The sequence below is a fragment of the Nipponia nippon genome, unplaced genomic scaffold, assembly GCF_047370975.1.
Source record: "Nipponia nippon isolate SJK-2023a ecotype South Korea unplaced genomic scaffold, ASM4737097v1 scaffold_26, whole genome shotgun sequence".
NCBI lineage: Eukaryota > Metazoa > Chordata > Aves > Pelecaniformes > Threskiornithidae > Nipponia > Nipponia nippon.
In genome coordinates, this window is record NW_028262343.1 from 889,769 (window position 1) to 912,711 (window position 22,943).

A 22,943-nucleotide genomic window follows, 5' to 3' on the forward strand; every position below is an offset into this window, starting at 1 on the left:
GTGGCTTTGTCTATCTTGGCTTTAACCCTTTCATTCCCCCCTTTTCTTTAAACTTTGTAAATTTCTTTACAAAGGTCTTAAGTTTTCATATTTTATCACCTTAGGCAAGGCCCAAACTCTCATAGCCAATTTCTTCAGCTTATACCACAAAAGGCAATTGACAACTGTTAGTATAATAACAAACACCAATAATATCAAGAGTGGGTGGACTAGAACATTCAAAGTTTTCTCTGCAGAGGGTGAGTATCCCAAAAGATATCCCACCAATGATGGGTGGTATCATCTTTAATTTGACTAGACAGTCCAACAAGTTTATCCTTAGTTATTATTGGGTCAAGATTTTGTTTAATTTTTCCAGAGATATGTTTGCACGACTTTATATTTAAGCCAAAACATTGCCACTTGTTCTTCTGTATATGCGAACACATAAAGGGAGTGATTAGGTGATATTCTTCAACTACCGATGAGTTATTAGTCACTAAACACACACGTCTGGCATTAATTTCTACAAACATTTCAAACGCATCAGGAGACAGGATCATCCATTTGCAATTGTTAACGGAATGTTCTAATAAGCATGGTTCATGTAATTGAGACTGTTGTCCACATAAGATACTGTCAGAGGTGGTTTCACCAAGATCTAAATCATATGTTTGTCTCAGGCAGTGGCAAAGATTTTTCAGGAATTATACTTAATACCTCACCTTGTTCCGCAGCTCGTCTCGCCTCGTGATCAGCCAATTTATTTCCCACTTCCCTGTCAGTGTTACCTTTCTGATGCCCTTTGCAGTGCATAATCGCCACTGCTGACGGAAGTTGTACAGCATCTGAAAGTTGTAAAATTATATCAGCATGTTTTATACCTTTCCCTTGAGCAGTTAAGAGTCCTCGTTCCTTCCAAATTGCTCCATGGGCACGGACTACACCAAAGGCATATTTTGAATCCGTCCAAATATTTACTCGCAGCCCTTCGGCCAGCTCCAACGCTCTCACTAGGGCAATTATTTCAGCTCGTTGTGCAGACGTGCCCTTAGGGAGTGACTTTGCTTCCACCAGTTGGTCTGTGGTGGTTACAACATATCCTGCCATTCGAACTCCATTCTTTACAAAACTGCTCCCATCAGTGTACCAGGTTCAGTCGGCTTCCTCCAGCAGCTCCTCCAAGTCTGGTCTGCTTGCATATACAGTTTCAATAGTTTCTATACAATCATGCACGACAGTCTCCATTTCCTGTTTATCGCTTATGATTTCTATATCATCTAAAATGGAGGTTACAGTGTGGGATGTGTGCACAATCATCTTTTGTCCCAAAGTAAATTTTCCAGCTTCTTGGATAATCAAAACAACAGCAGCCACTGCCCGAAGGCATCCCGGCCATCCTTTGCTTACTTCATCCAATTGTTTAGAGAAGTATGCTACAGCTCGTTTATAAGGACCCAGCTTCTGGGCCAGAATTCCCAGAGCCACTGTTATCCTTCTATGATAAGGTCACCCGCCTAGTGGGTGAAGGGAAGGTGGTGGATGTAGTTTTTCTGGATTTTAGTAAGGCTTTTGATACTGTCCCTCACAGCATCCTTCTGGACAAGTTGTCCAGCTGTGGGATGAGCGGGTTCACGGTGCGCTGGGTGAAGAACTGGCTGAAGGGCAGGGCTCAAAGAGTTGTAGTGAATGGGGCTACATCTGGCTGGCAACTGGTTGCCAGCGGTGTTCCTCAGGGCTCAATTCTAGAGCCAGTTCTGTTCAATTTATTTATCAACGATCTGGATGCAGGTTTCGCATGCACCATTAGCAAGTTTGCTGATGATACCAAACTGGGAGGTGCTGTTGACTCTCTTGAGGGACAAGAGGCCTTGCAGAGGGATCTAGATAGATTGGAGAATTGGGCTATGATTAATGGGATGAAATTTAACAACTCCAAATGCCAGATTCTGCACCTGGGATGGAGTAATGCTGGGCACAAGTCTAAATGGGGAGAGGAATGGCTGGAGAGCAGCCCTGCAGAAAGGGACCTTGGGGTGCTGGTCGACATCAGGCTCAAGATGAGTCAGCAGTGTGCCCTGGCAGCCAAGAGGGCAAACCGCATCCTGGGGTGCATTAAAAATACAGCATAACCAGCTGGTCAAGAGAGGTGATTATCCCACTGTATTTGGCGTTAGTGCAGCCTCACCCTGAATACTGTGTGCAGTTCTGGGCCCCACAACTTAAGAAGGATGTGAAGGTCCTTGAATGTGTCCAGAGGAGGGCAATAAAGCTGGTGAAAGGGCTGGAAGGAATGTCCTGTGAGGAGCAGCTAAGGACTCGGTTTGTCTAGTTTGGAGAAAAGGAGGCTGAGGGGCGACCTCATTGCTCTCTACAGCTTCCTGAGGAGGGGAAGTGGAGAGGGAGGTGCTGATCTCTTCTCCCTGGTATTCAGTGACAGGATGCGTGGGAACGGTTCAAAGCTGCATCAGGGGAGGTTCAGACTGGACATTAGGAAGCATTTCTTTACTGAGAGGGTGGTCAAACACTGGAACAGGCTTCCTAGAGAGGTGGTCGATGCCCCATGCCTGTCAGTGTTTAAGAGGCATTTGGACAATGCCCTTAATAACATGCTTTAACTTTTGGTCATCCCTGAAGGGATCAGGCAGTTGGACTAGATGATCGTTGTAGGTCCCTTCCAACTGAAATAGTCTAGTCTATTCTATTCTGTTGTGCTTCAAAATCCTTGACTTATTGGTAAATCCTTGACCATACTTATTGGTAAAGTATAGTACATGTCCTAAGTACAGCTGACTTGGCACATGGATGTTTGTTGTCAAGCAAGGCATTTCCTAAGAGGTGAGCAGCCTCACAGAGGTTCAGATTTTTGATGTTGTTACAAAAGGAGAACTTTTCCTGGATTTGTTTGTTGTGCAGCTTGACAAAAGTACCTCATCTCTGGGAATGGCTGAGTGAACTGCAGTGCATTGAGCATGCACCAGTCAAGACTTCAAAAAAGCCTCCTAAAAATTGATATATTTAATAAAATTAGTATATATGCATGTGATATGTTGCATCTTTCTCTTTCTAGCAGGCCTACACTCCACTGAAAGACTTCTTAAAAGGAAAAGCAGATGCCTATGAGGACTTTAGTGAGAAGGTGGTTGAACTTTACCTTATAATGAGCAGCATCTGTCTAGCAGATGGAAAGATGGGAGAAACTTATAAGGTATTCAGTAAGGTAAGTATAATACCACACTTTCACACTTTGCTTTTTTTTTTTTTTTAGTTATTACCTGTCTTTGAAATGTAAATGAAGACAGTTACAAAGAGGCTATTGCATCAAAACTAGCCCTTGTTAAAGGTAGTTGAGATCTTTCTAGACTTCATTTGGGTATATTTCTCTATGGAGGCCCAGGATACTTGAGTAGAATGACATTCACATTTTTGGTGGATATTCAAGCCCACTTCTCACTGTGTATTAATGCCGCAAAGAGATTAGAGCTTTGCGAGCACCTGTTTGCATTTCCCTACAAAACTCACTCCCTTACAGAGCACTTACAATTGGATTTACCAATGCTAATACACTGCCATGTTAGTTGTTAGAGCCCAGCTAAGGAGAGAAGCACAGTAGAAAGAGGATGAAGCAGCCTGTTGTGGACCTTAGCTTCTATTTCTACCTAAGCAGTCCTGCCACCCCTCCACCCCCTCCCAAGACAGATTCATATAAAAATGAGTTTCTGTCTCAACGGGAAGGCATCAAGCCTCTATTCTGTAATAGCTCAAATTTTTAAAATAATTCTGTATTTGTTCAGTTTAATGTTAGTGTTCTATCAGCAAAAGCACTGTTTAGTGTTCTATAATTCTTTATACAATTTCTAAATATTTATTTCTGTAAGACCCACCTGTTGGATTCTTAGGGGTTTACAAGCTGCTACAAAATGAAGTTCAAAACAGCCACCTACAGGAAACAGCATGGGGCTTATCTCAACTTTTCTAACTATTCCGCTAACCGCACCAAAGACCCTTCCTAGTCAAGTGTCCTGGTTTCAGCTGGGATAGAGTTTTCTTCCTAGTAGCTGGCATAGTGCTGTGGTTTGGATTTAGGATGAGGAGAATAATGTTGATAACACACTGATGTTTTAGTTGTTGCTAAGTAGTGCTTACACTAGTCAAGGACTTTTCAGCTTCCCATGCTTGGCCCGGTGTACAAGAAGCTGGGAGGGGGCACAGCCAGGACAGCTGACCCAGACTGGCCAAAGGGCTATTCTATACCACATGACATCATGCTCAGTATATAAACTGGGGGGAGCTGGCTGGGGGGCAGCAATTGCTGCTTGGGAATGGGTTGGGTGTTGGTTAGCAGGTGGTGAGCAATTGCATTGTGCATCACTTGTTTTGTATATTCTTTTATCATTATTATTATTATCATTATTGTTTTCTCTTCCTCTCCTGTCCTATTAAACTGTCTTTATCTCAACCCATGAGTTTTACTTTTTTTTTTTTTCTGATTCTCTCCCCCATCCCACCAGGGCAGGGTGGAGGGTGAGCGAGCAGCTGTGTAGTGCTTAGATGCTGACTGGGGTTAAACCATGATGTCAAGAATACAAGAATATATTTCCTTATAAATCCATATGTAATTAGATGTTAACTGATTTTTTCCCATGACTAATTTTGAAACAGAGCTATAGAACTTAATTCCTTTTGGGGAATTTTGTGCTTAACAGCTCTTACAGATTCAAATGGTTGTGGATGGGCCTCAACATGTGAAAGCCAGAGAGACCAAAGAACTTAACATATTGGGAAGTAAGAGATAATATTAGCATCTTCAGTGTTTTGTTTCACAAAGATTGTCAGGACTGGGAGCCAAAGTCATAAAAGAGGTGCCTTCTGGAAGACTTGAGGTCAGTTCTTACTCTGAAAAGCACAACTCAAAATAATTGGAGGAAAAGTCATTTGTCAGTTTTGTGGCCTCTGGATCTGGGTTGCCCGGAGCCCCAAATGCAGTTAATCAGAGCAGCCAGGGAGCACCTGCTACACTATGGTGATTCTGGGTGGAAAACACTGGTTCCAGTTCCCACCTCCAGGAACTGTTTTCAGTTTATACCACCAGTAGTTCTGAGTACTTTTATGTACTATTTTATAAGAAGGAAGATGGGCAAAAGCTGATCCATGATAGGTCCATTCTGTGATACTACTAAAGAAAAAAAGCCCATGAACTAAATGTTTCTTCTACTGCAGATTTCCCATTGTCTGCAAGGGGAAAAGACTTGTCAAGTAGAAGAGATAAAACATACTAAAAGTACTGTCATCTGAGTTCTGGATCTAATGCAAAGTGCGGTAGGAAATTAGATCTAATCCAGCGGTGGAAGTTTGAGGAATTTAAGCAGCTTACCAGGTCAAAAAGATGTGCAGTGGCCTTCCAGTCATTCTCCTCTTCACCCTTTTTTTATTTTACTATGTTTGAGGGCAGAGATGTAATAGAAGCCATCATAGGTAGATCCTAAATCCACTCCTTGCCTTACTGCACAGTAATTTCTTTTTTGTAGCCTGGACTCTCTGTGTTTTTGTCCACCTAGAACCATATCCACAAAGGCACAAGGTGCACAAGCACCTGACTTGGTCCTGTGGGGTACAGACGTAAGTCTTGCACAAATCTTGCATGTCTGTAATAGCTATTATTTATGAAATGCAACAGTTACTTTCTGGTATTTTGCAGTGCTCTGACTTCTTAGGATATTATTTCCATGATCACTGTTGGTAGATTATAGAAGAAATTGTGAAAAGTACTATTTTAAGAAGTAATATAGTACATTTGTAGTCAATTATATAAAAGTACAAATGTTAAGCCACAGTAATGTCCTTGAACACAATACAAGTAACTTTGATACTCTAAAATAAATCACATCATTGTCATGTGTTCAGTTTCATTTTTATCCTGTCATCCAGAGATTATGTAAATCATTCTTAACACTCAGTAGTCAGGGATAATATTAATAATTCCCAATGAGACCATAACAATAATTTTTTTCACTGAAGAAATTGAGACAGTAAGCCAAAAGGAAATTCACCTATACTGAATACTTAAGTTTGAAAAAAAAATACAGTAAATAAGAGTAATTTAGAATATTGTTAGGTATCATTATCAGTCCTGTAGTTCAAAGATTTGTAATTGTTTTTCAAATATAAAATTTATTGCAATAAATGGATGATCTGCACAGAAGACAAAAAAAGTGAACTGTTGATGCTGTGTACTCTGAAAGGGTACTCTTGTTGACATAAGTAAGAGGTGAAAAATGGTCAACGAAAGCATTTTAAAATAAACCCAAAGGATTTAGATTCTGTTGAACTGTGGAACAATCATCTTGGTAACATATGAACATACTGTTTTCCACATGTGCAAAGCAGGACCTCATCTTCTGACAAACAACAAAACTCAACTACAGTCTAAAGCTCTAAAAACTACCCGCAGATCACTGACTCTTGGATCATACCCCATGGCAGCAAGGCAGGAAGACTTCAGTCTCTTGCAGCGTGATTTGCAGTCTCTGCATCTGTTTCAATGGACCTCCTGTTTTGAGCAGGTTGTTTGCAATGGAGAGGTGTGAAAGAAGTGCAAGTTTTGACCTGAGTACAGTCCACCTCACTGCTTTGCAAAGCTAGCCGCTGCAGAAAACTCTCCAGAAACAACACTCCCTCCCTTTTCAGTGAGTAAGAAGTTAGGTTTATTTTTAGCAGTGATATGAATGCACCACTCCATGAGACACAGGCAGACATTCCCTTACTTCAGTTTAGGAGTCCCTCCTGTTGCTGACAAAGGCTATTGGGAAGAAATGTTTGCAAGGGAATAAAAAGGAAGTCTTTGTATTTCTAATTCCACAGTTAAAAAAAAAAAGACAATATCAAGTCTATTAATCTTTACAGCTTTCATTCAGTTTTATAAAAAATATATCATTTTATATATCCATAAATATAATACAGATGTCAAAACATACACCTACGGTTCTGCTTCAGTAATATCCTCATCAGGGCAACAATAGTATTCCACAAAACAGGTCAGTCCATCTTCATTCCTAATCATATACTGCAGTGAAAGAAATCCTTGAGTATCTGTTCGAATGGACACTTCACAAGATAAAGCCAGTGCCTTTGTAGATGATTTAAGCAAAGAAATCTTGTAACTGCAGGGGAGAAAAAAAGTCATCTGAAAAAAATACATTGTGCAGAGAGGAGCTGAAACATTGCTCCCAATTAAAGCCATAGAATAACTAAAAAACAATTACCAATGTGCTAATTTGATCTTTTCCTGGTAACAACATTGGACAGACATTGTTATCGCTTAGCTTTTGATCACAGACACAGACTTTTATCAGATGGGAAGTACTTTTTTTTCCTGTACTAGTGAAATAAATGTCACAGTAATGCAAAAACAGTTTTTTAAACTTTCCAGCAAGAATGTATGACCTGCCATAGAGGGCATTGATCACAGACTTACTAACCTGTTTGTCTGGGTCTGGTTACAGTGGAATGCTTCCATCAAATCAGAGTCCCTGGGGTAGTCCAGATGTATACTTCCTGCATTTCCAAAAGTGGATAACTTGGAACACAAAAGGCACCATCTCAAAAAACCCGATCGCAGCTCTGTAAAAATTCATCAGACTCAGTCATCTTGCATATCTCAATGGCTGTTTCACAAAACACTACTGTTTGTTTTGCTTTATTTAATTAAAAATGCTAAACTGTCCGCATCAGTGTCACATTTACCAGGTTGACAATATATTAATTACTATCTTAATTAGATTACATATTGTGATTTGCTATATTCATTACAATTCTTCCTGAAATAAACCAATATTCTAAGACAGTTTCCCCCCTTTCACCCTGAAAACTTCCAGTCCTTACCCACTGAAGAGCAGGAAGGCCAAGCATGACCATTTGAGTTGAAAGCATAGTTTCCAGTACCTGAAGTAGGGTTTATCTGGAGACATGGCAATCTGCAGAACTTCACTGGTCAAATCCAGTTCAGCAAATGCTTCTCGTAGGCCCTCTGACTGCAGGATAATTTTATTAACAACATGTTACTGCAGAAATCAAAGTCTAACAACTCATCAGGTTCTTGAGTGTTAATTTTGCACACTGTCACTACTCCTCCTTCTTCCAAGAACAGCATCAAGGGATAACCATAACCATGATAACACATCCTAAGGGCTGTTGATGTTCCTGAAAAAGAGAATGAAATATACATTCTTCAGAGAGCTAGCTAGCACATCTGATCACTTTAGAAAATTCAGATTTTACTGGCATATGAGGCACAGATCAATTTGATTTGGCATGTTTTGTCCAGCCTCCAACACACTAATGTAGCATGCTCAGTGTAGCCTCCTAGACACCCTTCAAAGTGTTAATGGTTATCCAGCAAAATGAAATGATTTGTATGTAGACACCAGTTCAAATCCAATTCATGTCACGTACCAAACGGGTAACACTACCAAACAGGTTTCACTATGTGATTACACAATACACATATACAGTCAAGGTAAATATGCACCATACCTGGCAAAGAACTGATACCAAAAATGGTCAAGCAGTTGAGAAGAACAGACAAATTGATCCAGAACATCACTGATTCCTCCTGAGCAGCAAATTCCTGAAGAATTTCTGCCTATAAGAAAAAGGAAAAAGATGAAGAGAGGGGAGTTTCTGCAATTAGTTTACAGCTTACACTTATCTCCTTAAATTCAGTGCTTTCGCTTTCAGAGATCAGTGTAATACAAAGTGATTTCTACATGTAACACAATATCTATTAAAGAAAAACAGGTCTTCATCCTCAAAAACTAATAATAAAATCAGGTCATGGTTTAAACAAAGTAGTGTGGTATAAGCATGAAAATCTAAACTTTTGTCTTTTATAGTTTAAAAACAAGCTACAAATGTTAAAGCCTAAAGCTGCCTACTTCTGGAGCTGGAAACATTCAGGGAACTATATAATGTAAATGCCACACTTCTCAAGAAACAATATTTATTTATTTTTCTTCTTTAGGAGGATGACGAAACATTTCAAATAATAAAAATATGTAACTGCTTTTTCAAAAGCAGCTCAAATCACCCCCCCCCTTTTTTTTTTTTTGTCAGATATTCTGTTCCTGCGGTTACCACAAATCAGCTGGTGCCCAGTGGCAAACGGCAGGCAGCCTGGAGTAGTTTACCCCCATCAGACTAGCCAAAGGCATGTTTCAGCAAGTGGTGAACTCACCTAACAGCTCAACACTTTCAAAGGAACCTCCAGTCACTGTTCCCCTGCTACCATCCCCCTCTGTTCCCTGCTCCTGCTGCTTAACTTCCACTAGCACACACTGTCCACTTCATAAGCCAGCTTAAGCTAACCAAACAAATACAGCACTAGCGTAAGGAAGGACTGTGCAGGAGCAGGAGAAAGCAAAGGGAGATGCAGGAACAGGGAGACTCAGGCTTCTCCCCTTTCATGCACAGCTCAGACTGCAGTTTCACAGATAGCAAAGACACAGACTCCAAAGGACAGAAGAAAGGTAAAGCTGGGTTTGAGTTACTACCATAAAATATTCCTCACCCCTTCCATTTACATCCCCGGTATCATACGTGCTTTCAAAAACAGGAACCAGCACAATGCCTGTTCTTATGAACAAAGCATTTAGAAGTTGAATATGCATTAAATAAAGACAAACAAACAAAAAACCACCCAGAAAGTAAACCATTGTTAAAAGAAGAAAAAATTAAAAGTTCACCTTAAAAATTTAAAATGAAGCAAAGCCAGCAGTCACAGCTAGGAAAAAGGTAGCAGAAAGCGAACAAGGCTGCTTTTGATCTTATATTAAATGCAAGTTAAGAAGAAATATTTTAGATTGCTATTTAAAGCTGCCTATATGGACAGTTCAATGTAGTTGAGATCCTCTGTCTATGTGTAATCTCTCAAGCACCCTTTCTGGACAAAGTTCAACACAGGCAGAATCAGAGAGCAAAAGGGGCAGACCACCACTCCAGTCTTGTGATGAATCACACACTCCTGCCCTGTGGTTGGAAGCTCTTAGCTTATCCCAGCTGATACGCTGTGTATGAGTGTCTGTGAATATGTACTCTCTTTCAAAGTTGACTTAAATTCACCTTTTTGGCTTTGGAATGCTTCCTGATTTCAGCTGGGATAGATTTGATTTTCTTCCTAGTAGCTGGTATAGTGCTGTGTTTTGGATTTAGGATGAGAATAATGTTGATAACACACTGATATTTTAGTTGTTGCTAAGCAGTGCTTACACTGGTCAAGGACTTTTCAGCTTCCCATGCTGTGCCAGGTGCACAAGAAGCTGGGAAGGGGCACAGCCAGGACAGCTGACCCAGACTGGCCAAAGGGCTATTCCACACCATATGACGTCATGCTCAGTATATAAACTGGGGGAGTTGGCTGGGGGGGCAGTGATCGCTGCTCAGGGACGTGCTGGGTATTGGTCAGCAGGTGGTGAGCAATTGTATAGTGTATCACTTGCTTTGTATATTATTATTATATTATTATATTATTCTTACTACTACTATTACTACTATTGTATTTCATTTTACTTCAGTTATTAAACTGTTCTTATCTCAACCCAGGAGTTTTCTGACTTTCACCCTTCCAATTCTCTCCCCCATCCCACTGGGGTGGGGGGAGTGAGCAAGCGGCTGCGTGGTGCTTAGTTGCTGGCTGGGGTTAAGCCACGACAGTCCTTTTTGGCACCCAACGTGGGGCTCGAAGGGTTTGAGATAATAACAGATTAACCAGAGTGTATTAAGGAATTTGTATCTGTTAGCAGTTGTGGGTCACAGTATTGCTTCATCTGTTCTTGGTATTAGTCTACCTGATTTGCACCATGCCCTTGTTTTTGCAGTACATGTTAAAGGTTGGTGTTGGATTTTGCAGTTTGCTGTGCTCTGCAGTGATTAGTGATGTTTTGCCTGGGAGATTTGTTATTAAAACACTGACCTTGAGCATTATCTGGTACAGCCTCATCGCTAATGCTGGGGACAGGCTGCCCCATCAGTAGCAGCCGGGCCCAGGGCCTGCAGCCCAGGTGGGGGGGTGCAGCCCCCACCTGGATGAAGGCATTAGCCTGGATGCATTTGGTGTCCTCCACCGTCACCCTGAGGCCATTGGCCATGGCGAAGCAGGTGGTGTGGTCCTGGAAGTGGACAGCTCTGAGGAGGCTGGAGATGTGGCAGGCCTTGTCCAGACTGGCAGCCAGCACGTACGGCTCACCACTGGTGGGCGACTGCGCAAAAAGCGGCATAGCGGACACCCCACCAAGTGCACAGCAGTTCCGTAGAGGGCCAGAAGTGTGAATGGGTGGAAGTGCCCGGGACTTCTGACATGGTGTGGTGCAGCCAAGATGGTGGTGGCCAAGAGGAAGCATGAGGCTCTGGCTGCTCAGCCAAAGAAGTGAGCTAAGAGGGCCCCAAGCATGCCTGAGCTGGATACCAAGCCAGGCTTGGAGAAGTACAGCATCCTGCTGCTCGTCTCCCAGGTACCTCCCAGCCCCACTGCCCAGGATGGAGTGGGCCAGGCCGGGTGTCCCCACCCTGCTCCCAGTCTGGGTCAGCGTTTACCCATAGGAAGGATACCTCATCTCTGGGCCATGCATTAGGGAAGTATTCTGCCTCCATGGGGAAGGCAGTGCTGTCTGCAGCAGGCCGCAAAGACATGGGTGACCGCTACCTTGTGCTGCCGTGCCCCAGCCAGCCGGCACAGCGTGCTGCTGATGGGCCCACGCTGCTCCTGGAGGGCCGAGTTCTGCTGCCTTTTCTGCTCCCAGGGCTAGGGTACTGGGACTTGGGATGTCTGGAGGGAACCCAGCTGCTATGCGAGGATAGAGAGATTTATTCGTAACTTGTATAATCCCAGCACAAATAAAAGTAATATGCGATGGTATGTTATTTCTATGAAAACATGTGAAGAGCATTATTCTAGTCAATGTATGTAAGTTGTGTTACCTTAATGTTAAGGGAGCAGCAGCTGCCCAAGCATTCACACACCATCCAGGGAGTCGCACACACACCACCCGAGACTTTAACCGCTAGGACCGGAGTCCCTTCACAGCGGGCAGCTCCACTGAGCTGGCGGGTGCCCCTTTCCAACTCCTCGCTCACACACACACTCACCCTCGGGCGCTTTCTCTCCCCTCAGGCTTGACCCTAGGTTTCCCTGAAGCAGAGTCTCCGACATGACGTATGCCAGGCGAATTTATTGAGTGGTACAGCAGTGAAGAGCAGCTCGAGCTGGGTGCCTCTGGGGAGGGACCCCGAACAAAGAAATCCCTGGGCAATTATACCCTTACAGTCTAAGTTCCCCTCCCCTCATGCGACGGTTTGGTCCAATAGTAATATTTGGGTCTGGGGTCTTCTTATTCCTTATTGGATCCTTTCTCTGTCTCCAGGCAGGACATTCTTTTTCCTATCTTGATTAGCTGCAGCTTCTGCTGATGGTTTCGGCTACCTTATCTTCCTGGTTTGCACTGGTTTCAGGGCCTTCCTTCATGTAGCTAAGTAAGAGTTCAGCGTACGGTCAGCGTATCTAGGTGAAAGTTCACAACTTGCAGTCTAAGGCTTCAACAGGCCTTTGGATCCTTATTTGAGCTAAAAATGACTTCTACAACATTAATCTCAAAAGTACTTTAGAGTTGGATAATTCTGTTATGTATGAAGGACTTATGGAAATTACGCCAGCTTCATTTAGGAATCATCCTGAGAAGGCTTCAATAATTGCCTTGTAGTTTGCTTAAAAGAAAAACAAAAAGTAGCACGCTGAAGTCTGAGACCTTGTCACATGTGCATCTGTAGGAAAAGCTAAATTGTTGTGCTCTGAGACTGTAGCTCAGGTCATTTTGTAGGGAAAGAGGGGTGCCTTTTCCAAATAAGTATTGCATATGGATTTCTTAATACTTACATGTTTTGTACTAGTGAAAGGCTTTACGTAGGAACGTGCTGAAGCATTATGGATGACAGTTGTTCATGTTGTAAAAACTTAAAACAAACACTTATGCCCCTGTGTTCTGTAGGAAAGTCATCACTCTTGCTGAGTGAGCAATTCTATGCAGATGTGGAGATAATGTTAATAACAAATGGTCTTACTGGGTTTTCTGTAACTACAGTTCAAACATTTATTGTTGCTGTGGTGTAGTAGTTTTAAGGCTAGAAACTTCCTTTTCCTGCTTAACTTTTGTGTCTTTTTTTCCTAGGGTAAATGGAAAAACAAGGACTGCATGCTTATTTTCTCTTCTCGTGGAATTAATTTCAGAACAAGGCATCTAATGCAAGACTTAAGAACATCGATGCCTCGCTCTAAAGCAGGTAGGGCTAGGCATCGTCCCTAACTTAAATTTTCAGAATAGTTTTTAACCAAGAACTTCTAACAGCATGTTCTTTTTAAAAATACGGTACATAACTGTTTTGATGAAACTGTGGCCTTTTGTCTTAAACAAACACCCACCACCCCTTTTTGAGCCAAAAAATACAGCAACTGTCATTGTATCCTAATATTCTCTGGGAAATTACTCCTGTGGCCTTAGTCCTTGTCGTGGTTTAACCCCAGCCAGCAACTAAGCACCACACAGCTGCTCGCTCACTCCCCCCACCCCAGTGGGATGGGGGAGAGAACTGGAAGGGTGAAAGTCAGAAAACTCGTGGGGTGAGATAAGAACAGCTTAATAATTGAAGTAAAATGAAATAGAATAGTAGTAACAGTAATAATAGTAATAGTAATAATAATAATAATATAATACAATAATAATATACAAAGCAAGTGATACACTATACAGTTGGCTCACCACCCGCTGACCAATGCCCAGCACGTCCCCGAGCAGCGATCGCTGCCCCCCGGCCAACTCCCCCAGTTTATATACTGGGCATGACGTCATGTGGTATGGAATAGCCCTTTGGCCAGTCTGGGTCAGCTGTCCTGGCTGTGCCCCCTCCCAGCTTCTTGTGCACCTGGCAGAGCATGGGAAGCTGAAAAGTCCTTGACCAGTGTAAGCACCACTTAGCAACAACTAAAACATCAGTGTGTTATCAACATTATTCTCATCCTAAATCCAAAACATAGCACTATACCAGCTACTAGGAAGAAAAATCAACGCTATCCCAGCTGAAACCGGGACAGTCCTGTAAGTGCCCAGATACTTTTGTTGCTATATTTATTTATTGCGTAACATGGCTGAAACAACTTGATAGTTATTCTTAATCTTTCATTTATATCCAGCAAAATTTTTGCAAAAGGACCAACTGTTAAAAAAATTTCTTGTGTTAAATTGGTTTTCAAGCCTTCTAAATGTTGTTCTTGTCTTCCAGATACTAAAATGGACCATAAAGACCAGTTGTTTGTAATTAATGAGGTAATCCAGGATTTAACTAGTGCTTCTTTTTTATTTTCTCTGGAAATTCAATGTGCAAGAGAAAAGGGCAACCACATTCAAAGGATCTCATACTAGTTGTATAACTTCACAAAATAAAATTATTTATATTCAAAAAGAGCTAATGTTAAAACAGGAAGTTGAATTTTGATTAGTAAAACCAAAATAAAACCTTTAATTAAACATAGACTTTCAACATGAAGAAATAAAACAGAATGTGCCTTTCTATATAGGTGAAAGATGTATTATAATTTATACTTGAAGAAATCAAGGAAAATATATGCCTCAAGGCCAAACAATGTAGTAGGACATTGGTAGTGCTGAAACTAAAACCTAATGTCACAACTCCAGCTCTAATGTTTATATCCTGGAGAGCGTATCAGATTGCTTGTAGCTTTAGTGAAGTTATTGCTCCTGGTAATAAATACTTGAGATTTTTCAACAAAATAAGTGCTTAAACTTAAGTTTGGGGATCAGTAGGTGTAATTTATTAAGATGAGACCTTTGCTTTTGAACTTATATTTTGGGAGGGGGAAAGATATTAGAGATTAATGGGGAAAAATTTTGAAAACGTCTTCAGAATTTTGTAAATAGCTAATTTGATGTGTCTTGTGTAGGTGTGTGAAATGAAAAACTGCAATAAGTGCATCTTTTCTGAAGCCAAAAAGAAACAGGATCTCTATATGTGGTAAGGAAATGTTGTCTTTTCTTACATTTCCATATATAGCTGGGGATGCTTCCGTTCTGTCTAAAGTTTGTTACTGTAATAGTGAAGATGCATGAAATATTGTTGCTGAGTTATATCTGTGCTAATCCTGCACTTCTATAGGTAGTGCAAGTTTACAATGCATGACCAGCTTTTGCAGACTGTTTACAAAAGCATTTTACAAAGTTGTTCAGAAAGCAAGTATTTTTAAGTATGTTAAAGGAACTCAATAATGCTATAAAAGCAACTGAAATGACTTCAATACAGAAATAACTGGTTGGAGTGTACTATAGAAATCCAACATACCTTCTGGCTGCTGTTAACATTTTTCTTTTCTCTCTTCCCCACTACCTGTCCTCTGCAGGCTTTCAAATACACCACAGAGACCATCAGCTGAATTCTTAGTGCAGAACAGTAAGTTGGTTGACATTATTGTCTTTGGACTCTTGCTTTCTTGTCTGTACAGTTTTCTGTAAGTACTAAAATGATCTTTTTAAAAAATCACTGTAGTTCACATACTGGCTGAATTGAAGATGACAAGAAACTGCCTAAGGGGCTCATGGCCCCTTTTGTCTTTTGATCCAGTAAGTATAGGTTTTATTTCATTGAGTATGCTTTTGTTTTCTTTACATGACTATTGCATTTAGTTTTGTATGTAAAATTACGTTTCCTTTGTAGACATTTGACAAGGAGCCACACTATGCTCTGCTAAAAGAATTGTTTATTCAGGTCAGTCTGTAGTTCTGCTGTCTAGTGTTTCTTCCTCATTGGAAATGTTTTTTGGCAACATATTTAAAAACCTCAAGTTTTTTTCAGTAGTAGTTTTACACTTCTGAACTTGCAAAAAATCCTCAAAGGATTAGGGTCATGTGCTTAAAGTCACTGGGACACTTGTTCTTAAGTTTTGTTTTTTTTAAAATGTAACCTGGGATTGGGATCTTAGGCAATTAAAATGAATTAAAAATGAGCCATTTATGTTTGGCCTCTTAGAATTACAGATATTTAGAAATACTGCCTTTTATTACAGATATTTAGTATACCACAGTATCACCCCAAAAGCCAGCCTTTTGTAGATCATGTTTTCACCTTCACCGTTACAGATGAGAGGATCTGGTTTCGGAATTACCAGGTTAGTGGTCTCTTTTAGCTCTTCAAGTGGTGCTCAGTGGAGTAATTTCATATCAAATCCATTAACTGCAATAAAATTAGAAGAATCATTATTATCAGGATATGCCAACACCTAGTGCTTGCATAAAGTAATTTGTGTCCTAAAAATTACTTATCTTTTCCTGTATCTCTGGAGAGAGCTGGTTTAAGTTCTGCGTACTTCAACTTACATTCTGTTAGTTGTGATTCTGTGATGGTTGTCTTGGTAACAGGAAGTAGTAGCCAAAGCCTAAGCTTTGCTTGTCTTTTAACCTTACTTGGTGCTTTGGCCCAAAGTGTGCTGGAGCTTACTGTCCAAAGGAGGAATTCACACATATCTAGTACTCTCTAAGTGCTTGCTTGAATCTAAAAGAACTGCTTTATATACAGAACTGTGTTTGTACAAGTCTAGCTTATCAGCTTCAGTGGCATCGTATCTTGGATTTAAATTCAGTTCTGTATCACTGTATGCAAGGTGCCTACAAGGTCATTGTCCTGGTTTCAGCTGGGATAGAGTTAGTTTTCTTCTTAGTAGCTGGTAGAGCGCTATGTTTTGGATTTAGGATGAGAATAATGTTGATAACACACTGATGTTTTGGTTCTTGCTGAGCAGAGTTTACACTAGTCAAGGACTTTTCAGCTTCCCATGCTCTGCCAGGTGCACAAGAAGCTGGGAGGGAGCATAGCTAGGACAGCTGACCCAGACTGGCCAAAAGGCTATTCCATACCATATGACGTCATGCTCAGTATATAAGCTGGGGGAAGAAGAAGGAAGGGGGGGACATTTGGAGTGATGGCATTTGTCTTCCCAAGTAACCGTTACGCGTGATGGAGCCCTGCTTTCCTGAGGATGGCTGAACACCTGCCTGCCGATGGGAAGTAGTGAATGAATTCCTTGCTTTGCTTTGCTTGCGCGCACGGCTTTTGCTTTACCCATTAAACTGTCTTTATCTCAACCCATGAGTTTTCTCACTTTTACTCTTCCGATTCTCTCCCCCATCCCACCGGGGGGGAGTGAGCGAGCGGCTGTGTGGTGCTTAGTTGCTGGCTGGGGTTAAACCACGACAGTCATATATGTTAATTCAGTCCTGTCGTGATTTAACACCAGCCGGCGACTAAGCACCACACAGCCCCGGTGGGATGGGGGAGAGAATCAGAAGGGTAAAAGGGAGAAAACTCATGGGCTGAGAAAAAAACAGTTTAATAATTAGAAAAAAAACCCAAAAATACAACAACAAAAAACTTGTAAGGAAAAGAGAGGGGAAAAAATAACAAAGAGAGAGAGAATTAAAACCCAAAAAAGACAAGTGATGTAAATGAAAACAATTGCTCACCACCAACAGACTGATGCCCAGCCAGTCCCCGAGCAGTGGCCCCCTCACCAACCTCCCCCCTAGTTTTATTGCTGAGTGTGGCGTCATATGGTCTGGAATATCCCTTTGGTCAGTTGGGGTCAGCTGTCCCAACTGTGTCCCCTCCCAACTTTTTGTGCATCTCCAACCTACTTGCTGGCAGGGCAGTGTGAAAAGCAGAGGAGGCCTTGACTCTGTGTAAGCACTGCTCAGCAGTAACTAAAACATCCCTGAATTATCAACACTGTTTCCAGCACAAATCCCAAACATAGCCCCATACTAGCTACTATGAAGATAATTAACTCTATCCCAGGCAAAACCAGCACAGATCCATGAGAAATGAATCATAGAATCATAGAATTTTTTAGGTTGGAAAAGACCCTTAAGATCATTGAGTCCAACCATTAACCTAGCACTGCCAAGTCTACCACTAAACCATGTCCCTAAGCACCACGTCTACCCATCTTTTAAATACCTCCAGGGATGGGGACTCAACCACTTCCCTGGGCAGCCTGTTCCAGTACTTGATAACCCTTTCAGTGAAGAAATTTGTCCTAATATCCAACTTAAACTTCCCCTGGCACAACTTGAGGCTGTTTCCTCTTGTCCTATAACTTGTTACTAGGGAGAAGAGACTGACCCCCACCTTGCTACAACCTCCTTTCAGGTAGTTGTAGAGCACGATAAGGTCTCCCCTCAGCCTCCTCTTCTCCAGGCTAAACAACCCCAGCTCCCTCAGCCACTCCTCATAAGACTTGTTCTCTAGACCCTTCACCAACTTCATTGCCCTTCTCTGGACATGCTCCAGCACCTCGATGTCCTTCTTGTAGTGAGGGGCCCAAAACTGAACACAGTACTCAAGGTGCGGCCTCACCAGTGCAGAGTACAGGGGGACAATCACTTCCCTAGTCCTGCTGGCCACACTATTCCTGATACAAGCCAGGATGCCATTGGCCTTCTTGGCCACCTGAGCACACTGCTGGCTCATATTCAGCCGGCTGTTGACCAACACCCCCAGGTCCTTTTCCACTGGGCAGCTCTCCAGCCACTCCTCCCCCAGCCTGTAGCATTGCATGGGGTTGTTGTGACCCAAGTGCAGGACCCGGCACTTAGCCTTGTTGAATCTCATACAAGTGGCCTCAGCCCATTGATCCAGCCTGTCCAGATCCCTCTGTAGGGCCATCTTAACCTCCAGCAGATCAACACTCCTTCCTAACTTAGTGTCATCTGCAAACTTCCTGAGGATGCACTCGATCCCCTCGTCCAGATCATTGATAAAGATATTAAACAGAACTGGCCCCAATACTGAGCCCTGGGGAACAACACTTGTGACCGGCCGCCAACTGGATTTAACTCCATTCACCACAACTCTTTGGGCCCAGCCATCCAGCAAGTTTTTTACCCAGTGAAGCATATGCCCATCCAAGCCATGAGCAGACAGCTTCTCCAGGAGAATGCTGTGGGAGACAGTGTCAAAGGCCTTACTAAAGTCCAGGCAGACAACATCCACAGCCTTCCCCTCATCCACCAAGCGGGTCACCTTGTCATAGAAGGAGACCAGGTTAGTCAAGCAGGACCTGCCTTTCATAAACCCATGCTGACTGGGCCTGATCCCCTGGTTGTCCCGTACCTGCCGTGTGATGGCACTCAGGATGATCTGCTCCATAACCTTCCCTGGCACTGAGGTCAGGCTGACAGGCCTGTAGTTCCCTGGCTCCTCCTTCCGGCCCTTCTTGCAGATGGGCATTAGCTAACCTCCACTCAGCTGGGACCTTCCCAGTTAGCCAGGACTGCTGGTAAATGATGGAAAGCGGCTTGATGAGCACTTCCACCAGCTCTCTCATTACCCTTGGGTGGATGCCATCTGGTCCCATAGACTCGTGTGTGTCTAATTGGTCTAGCAGGTCACTAACCATTTCCCCTTGGATTACGGGGTCTTCATTCTGCTCCCCATCCCTGTCTTCCAGCTCAGGGGGCTGGGTACCCTGAGAACAACTGGTCTGACTATTAAAGACTGAGGCAAATAGGGCATTAAGTACCTCAGCCTTTTCCTCGTCCTCTGTCACTATGTTTCCCCCCGCATCCAATAAAGGATGGAGATTCTCCTTGGCCCTCCTTTTGTTGTTACTGTATTTACAGAAACAGATGACACCAAATTGAGTGGGGAAGTAGACACTCTGGAAGGGAGAGCCACCCTGCAGGAAGATCTGGATAGGCTGGAAGAGTGGGCTAACAAGAGCCTTATGAAGTTTAACAAAGAAAGACAAGTGTAAGGTCTTGCACCTGGGAAAACATAATCCAGGAGTGCAGCTCAGACTGGGATCCACCCGGCCAGAGAGCAGCTCCGTGGAAAGGGACCTGGGCGTCCTGGTGGACAGGAAGCTCAACATGAGTGAACAGTGTGCTGCTGCGGCCAAGAAGGCCAATAGGATGCTGGGTTGCATCAAAAAGGGCATCACCAGCAGAGATAAAGAAGTCTTTATCCCTCTCTACTCAGCGCTTGTCAGGCCACACCTGGAATACTGTGTACAGTTCTGGTCCCCGTTATACAAAAAAGATGTGGACAGGCTGGAGGGGGTCCAGAGAAGGGCCACCAAGATGATCTGGGAAGCCTGCTGTATGAGGATAGGCTGAGAGAGCTGGGTTTGTTCAGCCTTGAGAAAAGGAGGCTTAGAGGTGATCTCATCACCATGTTCCAGTACTTAAAGGGGAGCTACAAAGAAGATGGAGACTCCCTTTTTACAAGGAGTCACATGGTGAGGACAAGGGGTAACGGGTACAAGTTACTCCCAGGGAGATTCCGATTGGACACGAGAGGGAAATTTTTCAGAATGAGAACAGTCAATCGTTGGCATAATCTCCCCGGGGAAGTGGTTGACTCCGCTACGCTGAACATGTTTAAGGCTCAGCTGGACAGGGTGCTGGGCCATCTCATCTAGATTGTGCTAGAAAGGTTGGACCAGATGATCCTTGAGGTCCCTTCCAACCTAGTATTCTATGATTCTATGATACTATGATTCTATGATTTTTTAATTGTCTTTTACAGCAGTAGCCAGATTAAGTTCTAGTTGGGCTTTGGCCCTTCTAATTTTCCCCCTGCATAACCCCACAACATCCTTGTAATCCTCCTGAGTTTCCTGCCCCTTCTTCCAAAGGTCGTAAACTCTCCTTTTATTCCTGAGTTCCAGCCAAAGCTCTCTGTTCAGCCAGGCCGGTCTTCTCCCCCACTGGCTTGTCTTTTGGCACATAGGGACGGCCTGCTCCTGTGCCTTTAAGATTTCCTTCTTGAAGAATGTCCAGCCTTCCTGGACTCCTTTGCCCTTCAGGACTGCCTCCCAAGGCACTCTGTCAACCAGGCTCCTGAACAGGACAAAGTCTGCCCTCTGAAAGTCCAAGGTAGCAGTTCTGCTGACCCCCCTCCTTACTTCTCCAAGAATCGAGAACTCTATCAGTTCATGGTCACTATGCCCAAGATGGCCTCCGACTGTCGCATCACCCACCAGTCCTTCTCTGTTCACAAACAACAGGTCCAGCAGGGCGCCTTCCCTAGCTGGCTCCCTCACCAGCTGTGTCAGGAAGTTATCATCTTCCACACACTCCAGGAACCTCCTAGACTGTTTCCTCTCCACTGTATTGTAGTTCCAGCAGGCATCTGGTAAGTTGAAGTCTCCCACGAGAACAAGGGCTAGCAATCGTGAGACTTCTCCCAGCTGCTTATAGAATACTTCGTCCGCTTCTTCATCCTGGTTGGGTGGTCTATAACAGACTCCCACCAGGATATCTGCCTTGTTGGCCTTCCCCCTGATTCTTACCCATAAACACTCAACAACCCTATTGTCGCTATCATTAAGCTCTAGACAGTCAAAACAGTCCCTAACACACAGGGCTACCCCACCACCTCTCCTTCCTTGCCTATGCCTTCTGAAGAGTTTATAGCCATCCATTGTGGCACTCCAGTCATGAGAGTTATCCCACCATGGTTCCATGATGGCAACTATGTCATAGTTTTCCTGCTGCACAATGGCTTCCAGCTCCTCCTGTTTGTTGCCCATGATGCGTGCATTGGTGTAGATCCGCTTCAGTTGGGCTATTGATCCCGCTGCCTTTTTTTGGGGAGAAGCCCTAGTTCCTACGTGACCATTCTCAGGTGCTTCCGTGGTTTCCAACACATCCATAGCCCTTGCATCTTTGCTGCTGCATGGCTCTCCATCCTCTGCCTCCACTGAGATGGTAGACTGAAGGACCTCGCTAGCACACTGTCCCTCAAATATTGGCATGCTGCCCCCAGGCTTATCTCTAGTGAGCCTGGTTTTATCTCTTTCCTCCTTCAAATGAAGAGAGTATTCTTTTTACTGCAGATAATAGAAGATGCATCTCTAGTAGAAATTGGGCCTTGTTTTGTCGTGAACCTCATAAAAATCTTCCAAGGTAGCTTTGGAAGACCAGCTCTGTATGAAAATCCCCATTATCAGTCCCCAAATATGGTAAGCAGCTTTGTCTTCGTCAAAATCCTCAGTGTAATGCCATCTGTTCAGTGACATGAATTTTGCATTCATTCCATTTTTACACAGTCATGCTGTTCTCAAATTGTGATCAGTTAGGGCACTCTTTCCTACAAAGGGTTCCAGGGGAAGGCATACGTAGTTCTCCTGCACAGAGAGCTTGCAAGACTGGTCTTCAAATTAGTAGCTAAATGAAAGAGAAGACAATTAAACAGAGAAATTCCCACCTGTTTCTGTAATACCTGATTTCTTCAATCTTGCATATTTGACACGATGTGATTTAGATTCTTACTTTTATAGCACTGACGGTTGATAAGATTGTCAGTGGCGGCTAAGTTTAGAGAGAAACAGCAAGTGAAGGAAGTACAAAAGATTAAGAAAAAAGAGAGTAAGGTGCTTATTGAAGAAGATCCCACTGAAGTGGTCTTTGAAACTCCAGCTGAAGAAAAGCCAGTGGAAATACAGCTTATGAAACCAGAGCCAAAGGCAAATGTAAAAGATAAAAGGAAGCCACACAAAATTCAGAGGAAGAAGCAAAGAAAGCATTTCAGAACTGAAGCATCAGCTTAAATGTTACAAGTGAAGAAACTAAGCAGACTCCAAAGTAATCTGTTAGTCTGTTATAGGTATACCTAGCTATATTGACATAATATTGTAAATACTTGTTTTTACAGGAAAAACTAACTGGACTTCAGTTTTAAGTAAACAAAATATCAATTTCTTTATTAGGATTGAGTTGCACTCTTTTATTGTCTTCCTGTCTTTGAAAGGATTCTGGGTTTTGAAAAATATGGCAACAAGGAAGGGGGAATAAGACACTCCAAATATTTCTGCTTTTGAGAATTGGCCTTTTACACTTGAATATCTCTGGGAA

The 22,943-nt window shown here is 42.8% G+C and overlaps 2 protein-coding genes across 2 annotated transcripts; one reads left to right on the forward strand and one right to left on the reverse strand.

Moving 5' to 3' along the window:
- Positions 1 to 6,955: 6,955 nt before the first annotated feature.
- Positions 6,956 to 11,249, reverse strand: LOC104015384 (cell cycle checkpoint protein RAD1-like). Its single transcript, XM_087762390.1, has 5 exons — positions 11,055 to 11,249; positions 8,512 to 8,620; positions 8,096 to 8,178; positions 7,921 to 8,009; positions 6,956 to 7,139 (listed from the first exon to the last, which is right to left on the reverse strand). Exons 1-5 carry the CDS (start codon positions 11,247 to 11,249, stop codon positions 6,956 to 6,958), a joined length of 660 nt encoding a protein of 219 aa, XP_087618516.1.
- A 171-nt stretch (positions 11,250 to 11,420) lies between these two features.
- LOC148055131 (ribosome biogenesis protein BRX1 homolog) lies at positions 11,421 to 22,639 on the forward strand. The gene is given in 10 exon segments (XM_087762391.1): positions 11,421 to 11,483; positions 13,194 to 13,305; positions 14,302 to 14,345; positions 14,981 to 15,051; positions 15,434 to 15,483; positions 15,580 to 15,653; positions 15,748 to 15,798; positions 16,097 to 16,198; positions 21,926 to 22,051; positions 22,370 to 22,639. Coding segments are annotated over 10 exon segments (963 nt in total).
- The last annotated feature ends 304 nt before the right edge of the window (positions 22,640 to 22,943 follow it).